At 35.6% G+C, this 25640-nt stretch overlaps 1 protein-coding gene across 1 annotated transcript; it reads right to left on the bottom strand.

The window, feature by feature from the left end:
* Positions 1-12: 12 nt before the first annotated feature.
* On the bottom strand, positions 13-19306 carry LOC135684285 (uncharacterized). The gene is made up of 2 exons (XM_065199784.2): positions 17810-19306; positions 13-2509 (listed from the first exon to the last, which is right to left on the bottom strand). Exons 1-2 carry the CDS (start codon positions 18309-18311, stop codon positions 2106-2108), a joined length of 906 nt encoding a protein of 301 aa, XP_065055856.1. The 5' UTR covers positions 18312-19306; the 3' UTR covers positions 13-2105.
* Between the last annotated feature and the right edge of the window lie 6334 nt (positions 19307-25640).

Here is a 25640-nt window from a genome sequence, read left to right on the forward strand (position 1 = left end):
AAATATAGATAGATGTATACAGATACAACATGCAGAATATATGCATAAGATTTTCTGATGATGGCATTCAGCGTGCAAATCTGAGTTACAACTCAGAGCAGTCCTATTCTAACCACCACAGAATATAGATTCATACTAGCATTTAAAAAAACAACCCCATTGGGATAATATTGCGATGTATCCACAGTTGCAAGATATCTTACAAAAACCTTTAAAATATGCATTGAAAGACACCAGATTTGCTTATTGCTGATGTGTACCGAAGGGACATGCTGTTTTATCCTATCCCCCGATCTTTGGGTTGTGCGTCCTACGTAGCCAGAATAACAATGGACCAGGGACAGTTTGGTTCCGTTTTTGTTAGAGTAAATGGGTATTTTTGTTAATGTGCTGGGAACCTATTGCTGTAGTATTATTGATGGCTTTTATGCATCAGTTGCAAGCGAGAATTTAAAAAGCCTTAGATGGTGGTTCTTGGGATTGCTTTGAAGCAATGCTACCATTCCCTTACTACGGAGAAGATTGTTTGCCATTTTTAAAGAAAGATGGAAGAGGCAATAGTTGATGGATATTAAAGAGGCAGTAGGAAAAACCGTCCTATTCAATCAATCAAAAGCGTATTAAAGAATTAATGTATATGTCGGAGTTCGTAGATAGAAAAAAGTGCAAGCATAATTGTTTGTTCCTTGCACAATAAGGCATAAGTAGATTTTGCTTTGGCATGAGTTTCAATGAACCTTGCAAAGTTTCAATTCCCCTATTGACAAGCCGTTACAACTTTACTGTGACTTCACCTACCGTTTTTCCCCAGATAAATGACTGGGCGCTTAATTTCTGTGGGCGCTAAATTTCTGTGGGCGCTTATAGAGAGAGAAGGGGTTGCTGCTGGACTGGCTTCAAGTAATGGTCTTTTAAACACATTTCATTATTCTGGCGTTCTGCACACTTGAGACTAAATGAGGGTTTTGAGACTAATGTAAAATTCAGAGAAAATGAGCAAGAAGCCTCTTTTCAACTTTGATACTATGAAATTATTTCCTTTAATTGAAGACAATGGGATTATTGAACACCAAATGAAGGCGCTCACTACTAGACAATTTTCTTGGCGCTCAATTTTAATATAGGATCAAATTATCTTGTGTTACTAGATAATATGTTGCTTGATTGTGTGTGGCAAAGACGAATTTCAGAAAACATTAGCATTTAAATCGAGAATTAAATGAAATAATTCTTTTAAAATTCCTATCAAGTAAAAAACTGTATTATTTAAAGACAAGATTTCAACACTGTGCTACATATTAAATATTTCTTATTGCACTTATAAACTAGGCTAAATCATTAAGAATGAATTTTAATAAGACATTTGTGATATGCTTTTTAAACCAAGGATATTATGTTCATATAAAAAGATATCTTATTTCTGAGTATGGTTGCATTCTTTCAAAAAGGACTGTTAATACCTTGCTGCTGATTAATATCTTAAAATGAAATTTAGAGTAATAAGCGGGGTATATTTCATTTCAATATCACGATTATCAGTTACTACCATGAAACATAATATCTATTGCTTAGAAAGAAGTGGTTATAAAGATCAACGAAACACGAGCTTGAACTCTGCGCAGGAGGAGAGGGGTTACATTTACAAATAACGTGAGGCTACGGCAATTATATCAATTGTTTGACGCCAGGGGATATTTACATATTTTTTCAGCTTGACTAGAAGTTCAACATATAATTCTCATGCTTATCATAATGTAAGTGAGCAATACAGAAATATGCAGTTGGATGTCTTTCCAATTTAGCTAGTCAATCATTTCTGCAGTTACTTTATAAAATTAAATGCCTTTAGACCAAATGGAATCTATAAACAAATAAACAAATGGCACCACCTATAAGATTTTTAGACTTCTGCACTTGAAAGTCTATAGAATTGATCTCTCAGCCAGAAAATTCAGTTCCGTTACTCTTCTATACGGGTGCTCTTCTAGACGGATTTTTCTGGTGCTATACGCAAATGCTGGTGCTTGAAATGCTTGCTTCTAAGCCTCTTACAATGGCATGTGGTAGCATCCAAGCTGCTGGACAGAGCCATATTGAAAGCAGATTCACTCTCTTTCAAAACGGTGTCCTCTTTGATCCTCGTATCCGCGAAACGGCTTGCCTTGGTATTCAATGTTCACAGGAGACGAAGAATACTCGTGAATATATTTTTGGTGATAATAAGCGTAGAGCTGTTCAGCCGATTTCATAATCAGCTTTCTTTTTGTTTTATAGCGACGGTTTTGAAACCATATTTTCACCTGCTGCTCAGAAAGTTTTAGTGCCTTGGATAATTCAGCGCGCTCTGGCGCAGAAAGGTACTTTTGGCGATCGAAAATTCTTTCCAGCTCGTAAACCTGGCCTGCTGAAAAGGCCGCGCGGATTCTCTTTCGCTTCTTGGAATCTGGTTGTAATTCACTGTCTGAGTGGTTTGATTCGCTGGGGCTCAACGGCTTCAATCTGCCCAAATCTTGAAGAAATTAATATTTAAATTAATGAATCATACAATCTAGAGACAAACAAATCACTATTATTAAAAGCCTGGACAACCAGAGCAAAATACTTCAATGGGTGGCGTAAAGTGTTTTAAGGAATACGCAGTGCTTGTTTACAACCAACAGATCTAGAAATTTAGCAATGTAAACACGGTAGCAGTTTAAAAGAGATGCTTTGCAAAGGTTACGGTTGCGTTACGCCTTTGTATCTTATGACAAGAATACCATCTACATTCCCACAGGTATGAAATAGAAAAACCGGACGAAAATCAAGTATACTGACAAAAGGCAAATAGCTCTTAATACCACGCTAGAGTTAATTACCAAAGTTTTAGCATTTTCTGCAATACTGGTATCTTTGTGAGTATCGCAACGCAGATTTTTGCCAAACCCGAGGTTGTAACATTGAGGTGTGATGTAGAGATGATTGTGAACAGACACGAGGCCATCCTGCGGTATGGGTTTAAACTAACAAGGCACAAACAGTGTAATTCCTACGCTCCGTCGTGGATTCCAAACCAACCTCAGTCAACGGTTTCAGTTTGGAATGCGTGAGAAGTTTTGCAATGTCATTTCAAAGATTGAATGAGACGATTTAGCTGGAAAGGTTAGGGCTGGGCATCGCCTGTCTCTACGGAGCAATAAAATGGGCGAAAGCAAACAATGGCTTTGCCATGTTGATCGTGGTCAGTAGAAGATTGAGATGGGATCTTCAAATCAAACTAATGAAAAGCTAGGCATTTCTTGTGCACACAATGAATTATCTCGCTTATCCAAATGTCTCGCAAAGTCGGAAATGTAGCATCACATTGTTTAAAGATAACAAACTTGAGACATGTGAGTACACTTCTTTCGAAGAAGAGTCGTCTAAACATAGAAAGATGAAGGAAAGCAGACTGCTAAGTGTTTGCTTTGTTGTTGCAAGGTAATGCATTCTAAATTTGCTCGCAAAAACATTTTGCCCAGCATATGGACCACAATTACCTAAGCAAACGAGTGTTAACTATTCCTCAAAATGATAGCATTACCCACACTTATGGGGAACAATCACATCCTAAAAAGCAAGGAGCAAAACAGGTCCTCACGTGTTAGAAACAATCACATACCCAAAATGAAAGAGGGAAAAACATCCCCATGTACCACATACCAACATATGAAGAACAACCACACCCATTGTTGAATAAATTGGGCAAACACAACCAAGTATAATTCCTATAAGGCGATCTCTATGCTCATTTTATTAAAGTCCAATTATTTCCAATAATTTTTCTAAAAATGTCAACACGTGCGGGTTTCCTAATATTTCTTCTTACATTTTTACTAACTGATTTATATTTCAAAAACAACTTTCAATAATATTATTGGTGGCCTTACTTGGGAAAGCAGAATTTAATTACTAAAGAGAGCTGGAAGATAAGCGCCGTCTAGTGAACCTCCGTTAGCCATGCTATTATTCATGCTACGATTTCTCTTTGCAGATTATTTATGGTATAAACTTTAATATTATTTACAAATTGAATTTATTTACATTATTGTTTTCATTCGTGATATGTATTTGAAGAGTATTGCAACTCATATGTCTGAACCATTACCAACGCCACAAAGTTGAAATTTGATAAATACATTAATAAATATGACCTTTTGGATTTCTCTTAAGAAAACCCTTAATCCGCGAATGGCCAATATTTAGCATGGAATCTGAAACAGATACGGCCTAAGACCTTACTCCAATTAATAAAAATTATTTATAGATTGGATGACTCTTTCGAGCAGCCGTATTGCAATCTTTTGTAAGTGGCATCACAATGGCATTATGGCGCTTTAAGGCGTTTGTCCTGGCATTCAAGCAGTGACCGCCAGCTAGAAGTGCTCAAAGGAAACGAGAATCCTTCAATAAACAAACGAAGGACCATCCATCGGCTTCGTTAATCGCAAAATGAGAAGTCGTTATTGTGATTGCGATTACGCTTTTAGATTACGACAAATGGCTTTGCAAAAAGGAAGCAAACTTAATCTCAACGTCCACTCAATCCCTCGATATGGTTTCTTTCGTAAAAGGCTGGCCATTTTAGACCAAAATAATCGTCACTACAAACAAAATGGACACAAAAAATTCTCAAGCTTTGTGTAACGAAGGTGAATGTCCTAGTCGAAAAGACCAAGCTAGATTAGTTCTTTTAAATGACTGGGTATTTTCGGTATTTTCTCTCTGCAAACCGAGATAAGTATTGCTTTCTAGAAAAATTCAAGTAACCTACTGCTGTAAGTTACAATAAAATCAAACACCGATTAGTCACGTGCATTCTTTGATAAAAATAATCAAAGATAAATTACTGAACTTGTAGAAATTACATCAACTACGTTTATTAGATATGCAAGAAGGTTTAAATTAAAACATAAAGGGAAAGAATAAAAATGTGTCCGTTATGTAATTTGGAATTATTTGTGTGATTTTGAAGCCATAAAACAGAAGGAGCAAAATGCTGTTAGTAGTTTGTTTGTAGTTTGTTTCTTAGCGTTTTGGAGCGATTTCATAAAGAGTCAATTTCTTGGAAATTTATTGAGGATTTCGAATTTTTTCAGAATTACCACAACAACGCAAAAATGCTTCATGTTTAGAAAAATGTAAATACAATAGTAATTAAAATAGCTATAGCAGAATAAACAATATATTAATCAGATAACAGAAACTCATCTCGCATATAACAGCAACAGCAACGAATTCACTACGTATTCTGCCATTAATCGCCTTGGCAGATGTTGCAAAAATTTTGTCCTGGTAGTGTGAATTCGAAACTGTCCGGATACTTTCGTTAGAAGAACGTAGAAGTTTTTAATCAATTTAACGAGTTGACGTTTTCAATTAAATTTTACTCTTTCTGATCAGTCTAGAATTTTTTGAACTGTTACGAGCAACGAAGAACAGTTCTTTTTGGATTAATTTAAATTGATAACTTGAAGGCATAATTGTGAAAAAATTGTGAAAAAATTGTTTAACCTATTTCATACTCTGCTAAAGACCAACCAACAATAAAAGAAATACCATAACTAACTCTGGCACTATTTTAAATAATGAAATCCCACTTGAAGATCTTTTCGCCAAAACAAAAAATATGTTCATCAAAATCTACAGACAGAATAATTTAGAGTAAGACTGAAAAAGTAAAAATTGAAATGCAGAATCAATTAGATGTCTTTTTTCTTTTAAAAGGAATATCCCACAGTAAGTTTATAAGTTTACAAAACTTCAAACTTCTTGGATGCCACTATGATTTGGGTGGTGCCATACTTTTGTCTCGGTACTGTAATTGCGAATTTGTTGCTAGAATTTTTTTTACCTACAAATTTCATGAAGGAATTTTTAATAATTTCCTCCAATTTTTTCTTAAGGCCATCAAAATATATTTGTCCATCAACAAAATTTCTTTTCGATATGTAAGCAAAATTTGGGAGGGTTTTTGTCAAGATGGTAATGACCAAAATAAAAAGAATTGACAATGAACAATGAAACATTCGAAATTTGCAAAAATTAGTTTAAAAACCATAAGTGTAGAAAGGTTTTAGCATTTGGCTTTATCTGCCTTTTCATTAGTCTCTCAGATATCTTAGACATTGATGGAAAGACTGAAATAGGTCTATAGTTTTTCTTAACAAGAGCAAAGTCTTATTAAATATAGGTGATATATCAGCTTCTTTGAGGTTTTCAGGGAAGCTGCTGTTTTCTACGCATGTGTTAAAACTACTATGAAGAAAAGAGGCAAAAATTTCACAATTTTCTTGAAGTATTTTTGAGGGCATGCTATCAATTGGTGAAGCTTTTTTTGGGTTCAGTCTCTTGAGCTGATCGAAAACATCGATGGCATCAACCTCATTAAACTCAAATAGTTCCTGGGGTACCCATTGCTTTTTGATCATTTTAATACTAGGGTGGTTTTTGTATTTGTATACTGATTTATCTATAGGGTCTTCGATGTTTATTGCGAGGGAGAGGTTGGCTTCATTTTCTTTAATTTCTAGCTCATCTGTAATATTTGTAAAGTATTCGTTCAGGATTTGTGTCGTTATTTTCAAATTCTCCATTTTCCAAAAGATTAATCATTGGTAATACTTGTACTTTATCCGTGAGAACCGGATTGACTGTTTTCCAGAACTTTCTGCAAAGCAACCAACATGGCGAAAATGAACAAATTGAAATCAGTACTGCTAAAACAATTCACAACCTGAATAGGAGAGAGAAATCGAAGAACTTTAGCTATAGCTACTATGTTTTTAGGTCATGTCTATGTATCCCTGTTTCTTATAATTTGCAATCATATGATGCAACGTCGCCTGCATCACAAGGTCATGTCGCATGTTTCAACGGAACCAAGGCTGGTTCCTAGGCAACTGCATCCCGGCATGCTGGAGCTCCGAAAAGCGGCTATTCTTGAATCACACATCGATTGCGGGAATTTCTCCTTCGCATTCCACAAACAATAGAAGCTTTGAAAACAATAGACTGAAATATTTTAGCAACTTGCATGATTTATGCATTTAGTTCGGCACAAGGAAAATACGGCGTCTGGATTAGAACCGTACTTATGTCGAATAGTACGGCAGACCGTGTCGACCTAAATACTTACGTCGAAGAAGATTAAAAGAGCTGTACCAAGTTGATTCAGACCCAGTATTAATCATGTTCTAAATTGAGTCATTTAATACGACTCATGAATAATACGCCGTCTGAACTAGACCTAAGTCACCCGACTTTGCTGTTCATCGTTGATTCGTCAATTTGCGTAGGGCTTGTAGCGTAAATGTTTCATATTTTAACAAAAAAATGGTAACAGAGAAAAAGCGCAGAAGTTTCGCAACATTTTAATTCCTTGGTTCATTTTGGAAGAGTATTTCAAAAAACATCAATACTTAATTAAGGGGTCGTTATCGCAATCTTGTTGTAAAATGTTTGCTTTTTTCAAAGGAATAAAATCTTTTAACAAAAAAGAATCTGGATTTGAAACTGTGCCGGTTAAAGCGAGTTGTAATAGAATTCATAATTACGTTTAAATTTTCTCTTTCTTAGTAAGAATGGATTATCGATACGACCAAACTTTAAAGTTTTCTTGACGATACTTTGAAAGAACAAATCTGCCGACTCTTTATTTCCCATATCCTTAAAAATTTTCTTTTCAGCAGTTTCTTTTCCTTCAACCGCTGATTTCTCCATTTTTAACGCTTTTGAGAAAGTTTCCTTTAACAAATAGACCTTGTGAGCCAAGTTTGGGCCATAGAAAAAACGAAACTCCACTATTTTGTAATGGCACCAAGTTATTCTGGATCAGGTTTCTCGATCTCTTTTCTAAGCCAAGTTGTTACTCGTTATACAACTTGAAGAATGACCGATTTCTTTGATAAAATTTCCATGTTCAAGTTTATATATGTCTTCCATGATCTAGACATAGTAACCAAGGGAAAGCTAAGTGATATATAAAGAAATACTAAGCACAGTTACTTACAGAATGGTAGACTACATTTCTTTCCACTTTTGCCTAAAAAAGTATTTTGCTCTGTAGAAACGTGGGGGGGGCATGGCTTCTGTTAGCTATAAAAGCTCCATAAACTTTATGCACAGCTGAACAGAAGCATAATGGGACAGCAAGACGGGCTCTTGAAGTTGATTTGGATATGTAGCCTTGAAACTTTGGAACATTGGAAAAAGCGCACATTATGTGATCGTTTGATAAAAGGAACGAAAAAGTCCAACTCTTCGCTTTTAGTTTACTTTTTCGCTTCTTGTCCAAGTCTTGTGAAAACCAGGTGACTTAAGGTTATCACCAGGAGGGAGAGACAGTTGGTAGGTTTGTGTATCTTTAAGAGACCCTGTGAACACCAGATTGGAAACCGTTACACTGGGCGTTTCCTTTCAAAATCACATTTCAGTTTCGCGGAAAGAATCATCGTCATCATAATTTGTACCTAGGTATCTTCCAGAAATGGCAAACATGAAATGCTTTGTCAATTGATACCTCGCCCGACAAGGGTTTGTAGAAATATTTTGGGGTTTGTAGAAATATCACTTTAAAACCATCTAGATTTATTCTATTATCTTATAGGTTGCGTAACATGATAACATTTATCTAGGATTCCTCTCTTTTAATAAAAACCAAATTTTGAACTTATTCTTATGGATCGTCTCAACTCTGTCATTTGCGGCCAATGCGTGTAGAAATGAAAGTGCCCGGATGATCTTTGCCTCAGCTAGCAGCCCTATTCATTAATTGCAACCTCAAGGGAATTCACACAAAAAATCACCAGTCATAAATATTTGAAACTTTCATCAACCACCTTCATCACCTATGTTATGGTAAGATGAAGAGATCTGAATTCAGCTTCCAAATATTTTTATAAGCACGTTAATAAATCTTCAAAACATGAACAAGACAAGAGGAAACCCTTTCGATGAAGGCCTCGTTCTCATGTCGGGGTCACTGACAGGAATAAAAAACAGACACAATGACTTGGCTAAAGATTCCGTCGAAAAAATTCATTTTTTCAAACTGGTTCCTTCGATTTCTGAAAGTAATGAAATACGTCTTAAGGAAAAAGATTTCAAATTAGGTACAAACATTTTCAGAGGAGAAAATTTCAGACAATAAACCTCGGTGAAAATATTTACGGACAAATTTTTTTAATTTCGGACAAATAGATTTTCGGACAAATATTCAACAGTTTTCTAGATGTTTAATGCAAAACAACATGAGATTATTGGTTCAAATATACTTTTTAAGATTGTTATCGAACTCTCTAAAAATTTTGAAGAATCTCTGACAATTGAGAAGGTGACAATGTTCAGAAATTTCACTACGAAAGTTGTTCAGATCTTTAAGCTAGGCGCGCACGAGAGCATTTTGCCTAAGCAAAGTGTCATTCGTGGCATTTTGCATAAGCATTTTGCTCCCGTGTGCGGTGTCTTTTCTGTAAGAATTTAGGCATTCGCGACCGAAAGCCAAATATTCAACATGTTTAATATTTTTTGTCATTCGTGTCACTTTGCTTCGCGAGTGCGGTGAACGAAAGTGAACGTGATTATTAATCTCGTACACATTTTTTGGGAGCGATTTACCTCTCGGGTAACAGAAAACTAGAGAATGACGCAATGCAATCAACCCTTTCAAGACTGGAGGGAACAGGGTAACATTTCAGGAACAGATGTCCAGTGTCTTCTTGAAGCTCACCCCATCAGAGTGCAAGTTTTTTGTCTACATATACCCCCTTCTCTACTTTTCAAATGCTCCTACATCAATGCTGTGAAATTCGGTTATCTTTCGTTTTGACTTACGTGAATGAACAAGTCCGTTTAGATTTATCCTCTTACATAGAGAGCCAAAGGTATGAAAACATTCCCCAATAAAAAACAGCGAAAAACCAAGCTTTAAGGGTGGTACTGGAAACTCGCGTCATAGTTTTGGAAACAATTTTGGAAAATATAAACTTAAGGAAATTCGATCTGGTTGCTGAAACTGGCCTCAATCCATGCAGATTCTGTCTCTAATTTAGAATTGTCTTTAAAAATGAGAGTAATATCAATATTTAGTATTAAATAATGTAACGATGAAACTGAATTGTACACAGAAAGCTCAGTAATTTTTTGCAAAGTAAAGCAATGGTTATGCTGTTTGGAAGATCTTAAATACAGAAAAATATCTTATAGCTATCCATATCAAATATTGGACCTAGGAAAAAGGGCCGTCTACTTACACATGGAGCAGCTTTGCTCATCAAATATCAATGATATTAAGAAATTGTTAGACATGACTGCAACTGATTACTCTCTCAACAGGCCTGAGTACTACACCAATTTTGGCCCATATTGCTAGTCTATTACAACTATGTAACTGAATCCACTCTCTGGAAAACTTTCACACGGTTGTTTGCAAATGTATTTAACAAGAATAACTCTGAATCTATCGATGACTCAAGTGCTTTCCCAATTCAATCACACGGGTATCTTTGAAGCATTAGTGTTAGCAGCATTTTAAGATCACGGTCATCATGGCTGATATGATATAGCTCACTTCTTATCAATCCTGTTTGTAAACGAAAGTCCCCTTGCTATCGTCCTATCCCCCTTTCTTTAACTCAATAAAAATCAACAATTCGTCAACTGACAGAGCTATCATCTGCTTCATTAGCATTACCGCAAGCTCTGTGCCAAGCCTCTAGAGTGTCAATTTTCTCCTATCATCGAGGGGGGTTTAATTTATAGGGGAGGGGTTATTCTAAATCTATGCTGCTTTAAATTGTTTTGTCCAGATGACTCATAAGTTGATAATTATATTTTGATAAAAGCCTAGCAAACTGAAACGTGTCATGAACACATAAGCATTATCTTTAAAATCTCATAGCATTGATTGTAAGGAATTAGATATAGAAGGGGGTTTGTTTTTATTGCTTCCCAAATCGGAGGGCTTATAGAAGAGGCTATAAAGTCAGAAAGAGATGGGGAATTTACAGTAGACTTGATTTATTGTTGTTGGATAAACTTCAAACAACCTCGTTATATCGACGACATTTGTCGACAGATAAACAAATTTTGCTTGGCTGCAAATACAATTCGACCAGGGTCTTTACTACAACAAATAACAAGAAATAACCAGATAGGTTGTGGCAGAAGATCAGAAAAAGCTAGGCCTATTATTTGTGAAAGCCTAGCTGGTCTTTGGAACACATAAAATCAAACCAAAATATGACCAAATTTAAGATAAAATGAGATTAAAAAAGATGTAAATTGAAAATAACTATGCCTAGATATCGCTTAAATTTTTAAATTGGAAACAAAAGATGAGGATCCCAAGTTCGTTAGTCAAAGTTATCTGGTAAAACGCCCTTAAATAAGGCCTAAACATCTTTGATTTCATTTCATTGTTTTTTGTCTAGTTAGGATTATACCAAATTAAAAAATTTGAAATGTCGAGTAAAAATCAAACAGTGCTTCACCATAAGCTTTGCTTATTGATTATTGGGCAATTCCACTTACGCAAAGAAAGTGCTGCCTTAGCTTTCGTTTAATCCTGGTAAATAAGCCCTCTCGCTAGATCCAAACTTGAGTTTCCTGCCTAGACAGGCAGCACAATAATCCCCAAAGCTAAGAAACAATGATGGAGTTTGCAGTAGATGGCTACATTATATCAATAACTAAGCCTGATGCATTGATACAACTGTTGTCAAGTGTGCTGAGCTGAGGCATATTGATAATGGTGACGCATTAGTCTCCAAGCGTGTTGCGAGTGCGCGACTGTCTACCTATTTCATCTGTAACTAGTTTTTTTATCATTAGAACCGATAAAATTTTTAGTACCAGAACTGATAAAACCTTTGATTATCAAAATTATGGCAACAACTTTAGATAATACACAGAACTGTCTAAGATTATTAACCTTAATTGAAACATTCATTTTCACAATCATGCTGTCACATTCAGACCTTATTCTGTGACTGTCTTCCCAGCTTTACATTTAATTCTTCAAAGATTGATTGTTTGCAATCTGCATGAAATAAAACCTACTAGAAGTTACGTCTCAAGCCCTGGCAAAACGACTAAACATTTCACTAAACATTTCACTCAACTTTTGTTTAGTGAAAAGTTTACTGAAAAGTTTAGTCGTTTTGTCACCCTGTTTAGTGCTGTTTAGTCGAGTTGAGTGTCGTTGAGCAAAGTTTGATCCTGGTCAAAAATGTTTAGCGTTGTTTAGCGTTGTTTAGCAAATGTTTAGTTGTTTTGCCACCAACTAAACATTTGTTGTGATCGCGCAGGCGCTCTAGCTGTGGAAATCGAAAGGTTTTCGTCGGTTATCGTTGGTTTTCCTGTCTCTACGTGGCCCAAAAAGCCTTTATGAGACATCTGCATATCTCGTTGTACGCCACTGTGTCTTCTTCAACAGTCAACTTTGTTGTCAATGTGCTAAAAGTCATTTCTTTCCCCGTCGCTTCATCCAATTCTTATTTTTATCCACTGCTTGTACATGCAACAAAATAAACCAAAAACAAATTCCTATGCAAAATTCCCTACAACCCAACAGCGTCATAGACAGCTCGCAGTTCAAAAAAGTTGAGTGAAGCTTAGTGGAAAGTTAAGTTACGTTTTGCCACCCTCGCTAAACTTCGCTGAACTTCACTAAACAAAAGTTGAGAGAAATGTTTAGTGAAATGTTTAGTCTCTGCCAGGGCATCATGCAGGTTTCTAATGTCAGCGAACTTTCTTGTAATAAGCAAGACTTCATCGTCATTAAGATTGCCTAATTTGATTTATTAAGTATCTATTTTTATTTTAGGAAGCAACAACGTGGCTGAGGAAATTATTACGCATGCTATGTCCCACTATTTCAAGGAAAATCCCTTTTTCATGCGCGGTCAATTTGGAATTAATAATTTTCAAGAGGTAACTATCAAGCAAGGCTCTTACTATTGTTATTACAAATAGATATTTAAATTTCAAAGGATACATTCATCGTTTTTTATGAAAGCCAGAGAATAGTATAATTCTGTATAGAAATTTGTAAGCCTCTCTCCTTTATAAACTCTTTTTTTCAATGTATATGTTATTATTTATAAGGTAATTATTTTTTATTATTCCCGCTTTTTTCAACCATATGATTTACAAAGTTTTGTATAACCTAATAATGGTTTGGGCAAAATGTTCAAAATTGCTATCAATAGGATAGTTTGCAATGCTGCCAATAAGTAGACGAAATCAAACATTCTTCTCGTCAATGCGTGTGAAAACTTTAAAATTTGTTCTCTTTATCTACAATAATTTAGGAAACTACTTTTGATAAGACGCAAGAGCACTTAAGTTGGTAGATCGACTTTCAGAGGTCGATTATTTCAGTCAAGGAAAGATTTCGCCTCCAGATATCTGCCGGCTGCAGATTTATTTAAAGCAAATTTGCACTTCACATCAAACGATAATGCTTTAGGGCCCATCAATAAAATCCAGACTAAATGAACTTATTTGACGCAAAATGTAAATAGCCATGAGACACTGGAATTGAAACTTTGCAGGTGGCCAATTTTATGCTAGTTCGTCTATCCAGACATATTGGAACATTTTTTATTATTTATCGAATGAAAAATAGAGCATTGAAAAGGTAAAAATTCAAAGATTCTAGGCACTCATCTATTAAAAATAAACGACCTTGTTTTGCCAATAAAGCACAGCAATGGAAAAGAACTTCTTTTCCAGAAGAAAGAGCTCACAAAGTAACGAAAATTGTCTATGCAAATAACAAAAAGTAATATATTTTCAGAAACATACCTGAAATTTTTTAAGCATTATAAACGCAATTAGTTCTATATGAGACGTAATATGATAATATGGTAATATGACGATATACTAAAGTTTTTGCTAATGAAAAAATTTGAGGCAGTTTGGATGTTGGAAAATTTTCAAAACATTTGTTGCTCTGAATATGATCTGGATTTAAGGGATCGTTTTAATTTTTGAACAGGCTAAATATTCAATTTTTACTTAGAAAGAGAGAAACACAATACTCATAAAGAAGTGACAATATTTTCAAGCGGCATTCTCAATCTCTTTTCTAGCTGCTTTTTACTAGCTGATAAAAAGATACTCGATTTTTAGCTAACCAGTACCGGAATAACTCTGATGTTATTTTGAGTCAATGAAAAACTTCAGCTGAAAATTGAAACATTCCGTGTCTGTTTATAAACATTTCTAGCCCCAAAACTTATCAGTTTGAAGAATGGTGTCATTGACTGTAGCAATCGAACGATACTTTAGTGGATCCTTCCTTGTTCCTCTAGAACATTCCATAATTAACAAGTCACTGGCATCGCAATTGTTGAACAGATCTCTCCTTCAAATTAACTAACAACGAATGTATGTCCTTTTGTAATTGACTTGAAGAAAAAACCCTCCTTTCTTATCATTATTGTCTTTACAATAATTCAACGTGCAAAAATATTAAAAAGAAATAGAGGAAACCAATGAAGTAAAATAAATAATTATGTTGCTATAAAGATTTAGAAAACGCACTTGGAATGAAATACAATCAGAGAAGTGTGAAGTAAAAAAGAAAAACTGGTCGATTCAATGTTGGCTTGGGAAGGCTTTGACATCCCAAAGAAGTCAAACTTCAGTGTTATATACTTCACTAAAAACCAAAATTTAAAAAAATGATTCGAAAACCATTCATGGTAAAATTGGGTTCTAATTATCGAATTAACTTCATATTCTTATCCCCATAGCAAACCTGACTACTCCAACATTGCTCAAAATTCGCGGGGCTGAAGAAAACGTTTTGTTTGCACTAAGCTTTCAATGGCCCATTTCGCTTATTACCTTCTTAAATAAAATGTTTACCTTGATTTGCATGCACTTTTCTGTAGCCTCTGGCATTAATTAGGTATTGCTAATACCAGCTATATAAATATTGATGCTAACTGTGAATTAGACCAAGCAAAAACACTAGAAGTTTAGAATCACTTACCAAGGCTATTGACCATTTCTATTTCTCGGTTAGCCAAACACACAAAAAATCTCCGTCAAATAGAAAACAAGGGTTTCAACATGTAAATGTGACGAAGCTAGTGCATTTTGGTAAAACAATTACTTGTGAATCGCGTTGGAAATTTAAACGAAATTTAAACATATTTGTACTTTGTTTTGTAATGTAGCTCACTCGAATTGAGAACCGTAAGTAGTTGACAGCATATCGATGATTTCAAAAGCAACTTGTCAATGCTCAGATTAATACCTTGTCAAAGTGGAAATGAAGCAATTCAAAATGCAAGCACGCGTAGGACATGCCATTTATTTTCTCACAGGCTACAATCACAGGCTGACATTAATTTTGATATTGTACTACTAACTGAATTCAATCTCGCTAGTAATACGCATTGAAGAACCTTGAAATACAAAATGGTATGTAAAAAATGTTCTCACAATCGAGAACGGCTATCGCTTATTGTCAAGCTAATCAAGAAATCCACTTGATAGCCATCTTCAACTGATAATTTCAAAGCAAAGAAGGTGCTTTCAACACTTATCCTTTATAACATTAATTTGGACATTGTACTACTAACTGAATTCAGTCTCGCTAGGAATACGCGTTGAAGAACCTTGAAATACAAAATGTTATGTACAAAATGTTCTCACCAAAATATATTAATGAGAAAATATTTAAACTGGGAGAGATTATGAAATAAATTGAAAGTTTCAGTGAATATTTCCTTGAAAGTACAAAGCTCTTAGCAGGAAAGAAACCCATATCACTGCTTTCAATACGCCTGTCATTGCTTTACTAAACCTTCAAGCATTCGTTATTATAAACTCCTTTTTTCAAACAGATGAGAACATTTTAAGTATATAAATGTTTAATTTCCAAAAAGCTTTAACAGAAAAACCCCACCAATCTACCTTTCTAGGAGCATAAGAAGTTTTGAAGTGGGCTGATTTCTATTATTTGCGCCTGCTTCTGCAGAAGCCTTCGGCTTTCTTTGTGAAACTTGACGAATTATGACTTCTAAAGATAGTGTGTAAAGACAGTTGCCTAGAAGAGTTAAGTTTTCCTAATGGGGCTTTTCTCAATCTCCGCCGCATGGCCAGGGAATCAAGGGAGCTTCTCGACAGGAAAAGAAAGAACTTTATAAAGGAATTTCTGATTCAATTTTCTTGCATTTGATTAAATATAATCTTCGCAGCTCAATAGAATTATCCTTCTGTAAGATGTTCTGATTTTGAATATTTCAACAGCTGGGTCACAATATTCATTTAAGAATATAAATTATGGCATCAAGGCACAATACCTATATGAATTTAATTATAGCCAGACCAATAAGTCTGCAAGACCTATTCTATTGATTTTGGGTTTTATTACCTCAAAACTGTCTTAGAATGCTTCAAGTCATCGTTTGGAGATTGTGGATAAAAAGCATAGCACAAATATCGTTTGGGAACATAACGACAGAACAAAACATCAAAAGTTTTTGCTAGATAAGGCTAGAAAGGCTTCCAGAGAGAAGATCCGATTTGGCAAGATTCAAAAATCTAGTTGAACTCTCTGCGAGATTTTTCAGTTACTGCTTTTCTTGGTGCATTTAGAGATTTTTCTTTTCCCCTTCCCAAAAAGGATCTGTAACATTTCTTTAAATGAAAGATAACATTCGCTAAATGTGCCTTGCCCTTGGTTAACCTATAGTTTGCTTCAAAAGTTAACTGCGCAGTAGCACAACTCTAACAGTATTACCCTGGACTATCTGTTGGCATTTTATGCAACTGTTAGACATGCCTCACCTTGCTAACAAAATCAAAATTTCGGTAATAACCTTTATTACAAGAAATTATAGAGTCTGAGTCGCTACAGCGCTCGAGGTAAGGTTAAGGTTTTACTAAAATCCATTTTCTCGCACTATCTATATCTATCTAAGCCTCATATCTTTCATGATTTGTTAATAATTCTTCGCTAAAACATCAGCAAATCAACACATCCTAAACTTATAATACAAGAGAACTAATTTTCTTAGGTTAACAGCTACAAATTTTCAATTGTTATCAGTGCCTAAGCTAATGTTATGTTGGCCATGTAACGATGATTGTATTTTAAAGTGGCTTCAGGGAGACTGCAGTGAGAAATATAAAAAAGCACCCTCGAGTTACTCAAGTGAAAAGAAATGCGATCAGTGTAGACATATGAAGCAGCATTTGAGTGTTGGGGCATACCTGTTGGATGAGACGCTATTTGGTGGAGTTCAAAGTACCCTTCTAGCCACTACCCTTTGGAATTTTGTGGATTATACCTCAGTATCTATAAAGCTAGAGTATAGATTTCAAAAGCCCGAAAGAACATTGCCCAGTAAGGATAGTGTTATCAATGATACCCTTAGATCACTATTTATTCTTATACCGCTTTCTTGTAACATTACCACAGTATTGGCCTTAAAGCAAAATAAATTAGTTTGAATAAATATTGACGCGGTTTCCGCTATCCACTAAACGATTTGATCTTTATATTTTTTTCAATTAATAGTTACTTAAAAGATTAAATCAGTTCCACAATTTTGAAAAAAATATTCGCATGAAAAATTATAAGGAACAACACACTAACACTGTTGGCAATCGCAAAGAACGTAAAAAGCATCCCCTGAAAGAGCAACTTAGAGATAGAAAAGCAACAAATAAAAATAATATTAGGCATTTACGAACAGAGCTTGTAGCTAGCTTTTTTTACTGAAGCTCCAAGTTTAAAACCAAAGGGAGCAAAACGAAAAATGGGTACCTGTGCTCGTAGGCCTTGGCTCGCTGTCGTCTTCCGAAGTGCTCGATGATAACACTGGATTCTTCTCTGTGATGCTTTCTCTTCTTGTGTCCTCTGGGCTTCGAATACATCGGGAAGGCAATGAACTGACGTGTCGCGGAGATTGATTGATTCGTTGAGGCTGACAACAGATGAAATCTAGTGGCCATTGATTTCTAGATGAAGGTACATGACATCCGCAAGGAAATTTTGGCGTTGGCGAGTGAATGTTCGGAGGCAAAGTACACCCTAGCATTGTCGATCTTGATCTGTGGCAAGAACATGGCGATGCTGGTTCACAAAGAGGCACCATTTGTTTTCTTTCATGATGGTGGAAGTTTTGATTCCTGTTAAAGCTATGGTGCCTTCTCATAGCAATCGCATGCTCGTCGCGATCAGCCTTTGTAATTGTATCATCGCTTAAGATATCCTTGATCAGAAAAGAGTTCTTCTTCCTTGATATTGATGCCTTGGCAGTAGCCATCGTCTGCTGAGACCAACTGTCCGGCTAATTGGAGCAAGACTTGTTTTAATTAGGATGGCTCGATGAAAAGCGACACTCCCCGACAAACACTCAGGGTCACTCGCAGGCTTATAATGATCTCTTATTGTAATAACACACTTAAATCCCATCAAGTAACACATGGATCAATGGACAGTTTTTAGAACTGGTGCTTAAACAAACGACCTATTGGAAGTCAAACAAGCGGTTCAAAATATAAGCACACACACGACCAGCGATTGGCTTGTTCGCAGGCTATCGATCGATTTAGCAAACGCTGTTTAAATATGCGACTGATTCAAGGCATTTATCAGCGAATGGGTTAAGCAAATTTTGCGACGAGGCGTTAACATAATAGACACGGAGATGGTCGCCTACCATCGAAACTTCCTGTTATATAGTTAAGCAGTATTATGATAGTAACCCCTTCTAAATGTCCAAGCAGCAGCGACTGGCAATTTCACTGTCATTTTTTAATGCTATAAAAGCAGGTGACGGGGACAGAAAAGAGATTTCCACCCCAAGGTTGCTAAAAAAGGTAAAGAGTGAAAAGAAAGCAATGCAAGTCAAAGTGTCGTTATAAGAATTAGCACTCAAATCTCGTTTTAGGCTCAAACTGAGCTTCTGCGTTTACATTGTCTTTAAAGTTGCTTAAGATTTTACATCGAATAGATGTTGGAAAGAAAATTAAGTTAATTTTGCTGGGAATAACAGAGTCAAGGATGAGTTTGGAGACAGTGAATTTGATTATTAAAATGATTATGAAAATTAGGATCACGAAGACCATGATGGTTTTGGATATCATTTCAAAGGTTACTTTACTTTTTCCAGTGGGTTCTTTATCAGATTAATTGTAAACTGTGAACAAGTGGTGCAGCCATGCAGCACTTCAAAATGCTTATTTGTTTCAAATGCTTTCAGATAAGACTTTTCAATGTTTTTCCAAGTTTTGACGCAAACTCAGAGTGCTTGCTGGCGGAAAGAAAATTAAAACGCCGGCTCCACTTTCGGGTTGATCGCGATGCAATTGGCGCAACCACATTGAAATGCGGCCGAATGAAAACCTAGCACGTTTTGCCATACATGTTTATTCATACAAGTATGTTAGATTGGCATCAGATTGTAAATAAAAACGTAGATGTGAGAGCGCGAAGCTTGATTTTATGAAGAATACAACAAAGAAGTTTATCTAAAATCGTTATATGAACCTTGCTTGGGTTAATTTAGACCTACTCTCAAACGAGAAAAGATTGTCAAGCATAAAATTGAATGAATCATAAAAAGTGTTAAAAGGATAAAACAAACTATGTTCCAACGAACAAAGATTGAAATGGGATGCTGGGTAACGATAGGCACTCTCAAAGCATATGCTCTAAAACACACAGAGAAAACGAATATTTTCTTGCTCATAGTTAAGATTAGACCAATCAAATGTTCATTTCAGTCGTTTGACATACTAGCTCCTTTCCAACCCAGTGGCATTGCCCCCTGAAAATAGGTCCCTTGTCCCTAGCCTGATAACCAGCCCATTACTCTAATTCCTTTAGAATAATGGGCTGGTTATCAGGCTACTTGTCCCTTAAAACTCTGCAAATGAGGTAAAGTATGGATGTGATGACAAAAAAATTTGAATTATAAAACATATTTCAATTCAGTTCAAGCTTTAATCACAATTTTCATCTCAAATTTTCTAATTAAACTAATAAGCTGTTTTGCTGTAAAGAAGGTACAAAGTTGCTTTCAGCGCCTTCTTGATTTTTCAAACATGGTTCTTTCCGAGGGGCAAATGATTTCATGAAAATCTCGTATACCTTTTGTGAAAAACCTATTGTTTTGTCTGAAAATCCCAAGAAATCATTCTGTTTTAGGCAAAATCTCGTACGCTATTTGCAAGAGTGAATCGCCCCTCGGTTCTTTTTGGCCATTATTAGAATAAAACGTGGTTCTCTCATAGGTATTTAAGCATATATGGAGATACAAAAATGAATGTTTACTGTAAACAACGCCAAGATCAGCAGTTCCATTGGATGCTTAGAAGCGACTCTCGAAAGCACCTGATTAGTCAGTTGTCGGTGCCTTAGTTGGATAAATTCAGTTTGCTATCACCTGAAACACACAGCAATCAACGTGATGATTTCAGAAAAGTTTGCGCGCTCACAAAACTTACACCCATCGTATGTTAAGATAAGAACCAGTATTGGCGGGTTTTTCGCACTCTGTCAGGTTCCTAAACAAACAAGAAACCCTATATTGTTTTCAGTTCCATCCCTTTTAAAATTGATTAAAGTTAATTCACTGGTTCTCACTAGAAACAGTAAAGAAATGTGATCAAATTATTTTTAACCAAATGGTGGTTTTAAAAATATTTATCGATCTGCAGGTAAGGGGATTACTAGCGTGGCTTTATTTAGTCAAGTGAATTGTAACGATTTCTTTTTTGCTTGTGTTGGTATTGAACTTGGCCAAAAAGGGAACCGTTCGTATTAACAAAAAATTATTTTCCAATTTTCTGAATAAACATGAAACGAATTACTTGTGTTAGTGTGTATTTAATTCAGAGCTAATACATTGACGTAACGCACCTAAATTCATTGATATAGCCATTCAACGACCATTTTGAATCAATAGTTTGTGTTTGCTGGCAATGGATGGTGGGAGGCAAGCACATCTAGGGCTTACACTGGCTTATTTCCTCAAATATGTTTTATCAATATGTTTAAGACCTGCTTTTCATACCATTTACCGACAATTTTCACGAAACATTCTTCTGCAATTTTTTTTTTCATTTGGCAAAAACGTATTTTTAAAAATACGTTAGTCCCCAGGAACATTTTTTGAATACATTTTAATCTTATCCAATCAAATTCCGATATTTTAAAGATAAACCACGAGGTCTGTAAAATGATAGGGACTATTTCGGAGGCCAGATGTCAGAGAAAAAAATTCTCTGATGACAGAAAAGGAATTATAGTTATTGATAACTAATAACAAAATAAGGCACTGTGGTGTCAAGAAAATTTCAGAAGCAAAGAGGGGACTTCTTCCCTCGATTAATTGGAAATGGTGTGGAATGCTGCAACGCACCAACCACTTTTCTCCTTAGAAAACTAGATCTTTTAGAAAACATTACAAGGAGATTTATTTTTTCTTTCTCCTTTATCTTTGACATGAAAAGCAACTTCTGCTATCACTATTTCTTTCTCTTCTCGGAATGAAAGCAAGGTCATGATGGTCTGCTTTTGGTGCACAGTTTCAATCCTGTGACAAGAAACCATTTCCATGAGCTTACACCGAATATTCTTTGGTGCAAGCACATGATAAAATCCTGTGGTCTTCCGCACCTTTACCCTAAATATATAATAAAAATAGTCTCTTTCTATGTTTAAATAAATATCGAAAATTATTATGCATGTTTTTCAAACACGAACATTTGACGAGGTGCTGTGCAGGAAGCAGCTGTGGTCACAAATATGGCAAGGTCCAGCATCAAATTATTGAAATATTTCTATTTGATTACCAAAGAATATGATCTAACAAGTCAAAACATCTTAAAGTGTTTGCAAACAGAGAGAGCAAAGAAAAATCAGCCAACAAGCTCCACTTGTGTGGGCGAAGGGTTTACACCCATCTTTCTATCTTGACAGTTTACAAAGAGACCTCCTGTTTGTTTTCTCTGCGTCTAGGGTCCCTTCGAAATTATGTCGGATACTTAGACAAAGTATTTAGGTTTGAGAGAGCTTTTACAAATCCAAACAAGGGAAGTCTACCTCATCAAAAACTTAATGTGGGTATTTTAATCGAAAAATTTGTTAATTTATAGTAAATATTTCCACAGCAGGGATAAAAAGAAACGTAAACTTGACTTGCCCTAAAATGGGATCACTCTCAGCCATTTGTTCACAGAATTTGTGTGACGTAGATATTTTAATGCCAATTTCACGACTAAACGCACGGATAATGTGCGGGAGGCAATGTTCACACCTAAACCCTTTCATTCAGTCAATAGAACTTTATACAGAGAAGGGCCAATTTTACAAGGATTCGTACCTTGGAGGGGTGTGGCAGCCTAGGATAGAATGCGAAAAAAACAGCTTTCAGTTGGAAGCTCTAACAACAATAGTTCACGATTTCTGGAAAATGAATCCTTTTTATATTTCATTTCTGCAACATAAAAAATTGTTGCCTGCACAAAAAGTTCAGTGCTGGTCTGCATCCCAGAGCTTCTTCAAAGAAAAGCTTTTTCCATATACAAATGCTTTTGTGGTTTTGATTCTCCACGCATACGAAAGAACTTCAATGTAACCTTTAAAGCTAGAAAAACAATCTAGTCAGAAAAAGCAAGAAAAATTTTCGTAATAAAGTCTTTAAAGCAAGTATCTTCTATGAAATTTCACTTTACTCGAAAGGCCAAAGGGTTACTATAAAATTTGAAATGTGAAATACACGATCAATTTTTGACTGGTTTTAGATATTCCGGAAAAACATTAAATGGTTATACGATAATGATATTTGAAGATGAGTGTTGCTAAGTATTTCCGTCAGATGTGGTGGCTTTTTCAACTGTTTATATTTTCATTAAGGACTTCGCAAGATAATAATGTTCGTTTCCCCTAACAAAATTCCATTATTTGACCTAGAAGCGACAAAGAAAGCTATAAGAAGATTAATTGTGAGTTTTCATCTAATGTTGTGCTTTATAACTGTCGCTCACCTTTGGGACTTTGGACACCAGAGTTTAGTGAACTGCGAGTGGACCAAAATTACTGCAAAGAGTCTTAGCTATTTCCATGGTACATAACTTAATAAAGGCATTTTATGAAATAAGAGAACCAGCAATTGACTTGAAGCTTTTCATTTTAAGAGAGAAAGAGTTGAAAAAAAGCAGAGATTTGAAAAACTGGATAATGATCGCACCATCAGACAAAATTGAAGAAATTGCGAACGTAAATATTATCTTCAGAAATTAGAATTATTGAAATTTCATCTTCAGAAATCTCAGTTTCTCTGAGGCATACCCCAAACTAAATTCGAAGAATACGGTCATGATGAACACGGCCAATGATGTATGGCCGTCCTGCATGCGCGTTTTGGTGTCGCAAAAACGTTCGTTGGTTTTCTCGGAGCCACCAGTATAATTAAGGCCAATGCAACCCCAGATAAAGCAAAAAGACTGATAGACGTCTGTCTTAGGAAGACAAGAGGAAAAGGCAAAATAGATTCAATTTAGAAGTCAGTTTATTTTTACTGTCTAAAAAAACTCGAAAATTTAAGAAGTTGTTTAGCTGATCAAAAAGAATGTAACAATTTCAGTGAATTGAAAACTAAGATTGCTTATTTTATTGTGATGCTAGACATCAGCGGTTCAAGCTTTTCTCGTTCAGCGACTTTGCTACCTGAAAGGAAGAAGATTATTTGCGCGAAAAGTTTCGAAGAATGCATTTCTGCGTTTGTGTCTCCTCACCGTAATCTCAATAATCACATCACATCTCTTAATATTATTATTAAGAATGATGTCTGCATCAATATTCATCTTATCTGAGAAGAACCGGATTTTTGGAAGAGTACCTACCATTTACCCAAAACTTTATAAAAGCAAACTTTATAATATACCACAGTAACAACGATGTCTGCGAAAAAACGTTTGTTACATTGGCAGGGACCGCGGAACCGGGGGTGGGGGCGCTGAAGGGGCTTTAGAACCCCCAATAATTTCCAAAATTTACTTAAAACCATACAAAAAGTCACCTTGTTCTTGGTTTTCAGCATGTTTAGCCCTCTCAGATCGTTTTAGCCCCTTCATTCTGTAGTATGTTTTGCGGTGCTTGTGCATTGGCCAGTGATAGTTTACAGCTATTAAAAATGTAGGTAGGAATACGGAAGACTGTTGTTTAACTTAGAAAATAATTTCACTTTTTGGAAAATGCACAGCTATTTTCAATTTTATGCAGCCAGACCCCCGAAAAAGATTTCTAGCAAAGCCAGCGCATTTGCATGATCTGAATCTCGATTTAGGCACGCCAAGCATTAACAGGTTACTGTTGTTGTGAAAGGATAGTCTCTTGGTTCTAAACTTGTTGGATGCTGCTACAACCATAAACTTGATTTTGGCTCGAAAAACCACGCACAAGTTGACATCACCTTTTGATGTTATCTTCAACTTTGCTTACAGGAATATTGTTGTCGTTTGTAGGAACTCTTGGATTTTTCAACTAGCTGGTTGAAATATTTTTTAGAGCTTTCTAAAATGAGGCACATGCAACATTGCGATTTAAAGCCTTTAGCATGGGCTTTCCAAATACGTTTGTATGTTTACTTTCGAAATTTAGACAAAACGAAAGTATTATGTTTTTATGTTCACAAATGTAGAAAAAACAGATGATACGAAAATATGAAGATGTTTATATTAATTTGTCGATCCCCGTCCTGTTATTTGCAGTTAACAAATGTGTTGCTTTCAATTTGAAAGTTTCATTTAACAAAAAATACAATTTCTAGAAGGCTTATGCCTGATTAATACGGCACTGCATTAGTTCATGGATAATTTATAGCATTTTGGTAAATCAATCAGATATCCCTTTAAACAATTATCGTTACTTCTCCATCTTCTTTGGCACCTTTCCCTTAAATACTTTGACAAGCTGATGCTCGGAAATATTCAAAAGCCAGTCCATGCTTAAGCTCCTGTTTGCTGTTAACACAATCAAAATAATTTCTGAAACATCAGTTTCTCATCGAGACAGGATTAAATTATCGTGCACTGTTTGGCAATGACTGCAGTTAAACATAAAGATGTTGCTGGCGTGATGAAGACAACGAATGCCATTACCCTGGCACTATTTACTCGATCACCCTGAGCAAGTTGAAGAATAATACAACAACCAGCGAATATTCTCCACTAAAGAGGTCTCTATAATACCAGCCTAATCACATATATGTCAACAACGCAGGCCAGACAAGGGGTAAACTATCTTATTAACATGTCTAAATAAGCACCACACTCGTCTAAGGAAATCTACATAGAAGCGATACACTGAAATACGGAGTGAGAACAGAAACTGGCGAGCAAGCAAATGTGGGAAAGACCTGAAAATTAGATTTCATAAGATTATAGACATCTGATTTGACAAAAGTCTTTTACAAACACGCAAAGGCTGTTCCACTCTTTTCTTATAACAACACAATTAATAAGAGCAGTAAGGCTCGATTTGCCCAAAAGATAAGAACACCATAGGAACGCGTCCAGTCCTGGATGAAAAATTGGGAAACAACAATACATTTTTGGAAATTTTCTCTCAAGTTAACGAAAAGAGC

This window comes from Rhopilema esculentum, chromosome 10 (assembly GCF_057945365.1).
Source record: "Rhopilema esculentum isolate cy_ngs chromosome 10, ASM5794536v1, whole genome shotgun sequence".
NCBI classification, from domain to species: Eukaryota; Metazoa; Cnidaria; class Scyphozoa; order Rhizostomeae; family Rhizostomatidae; genus Rhopilema; species Rhopilema esculentum.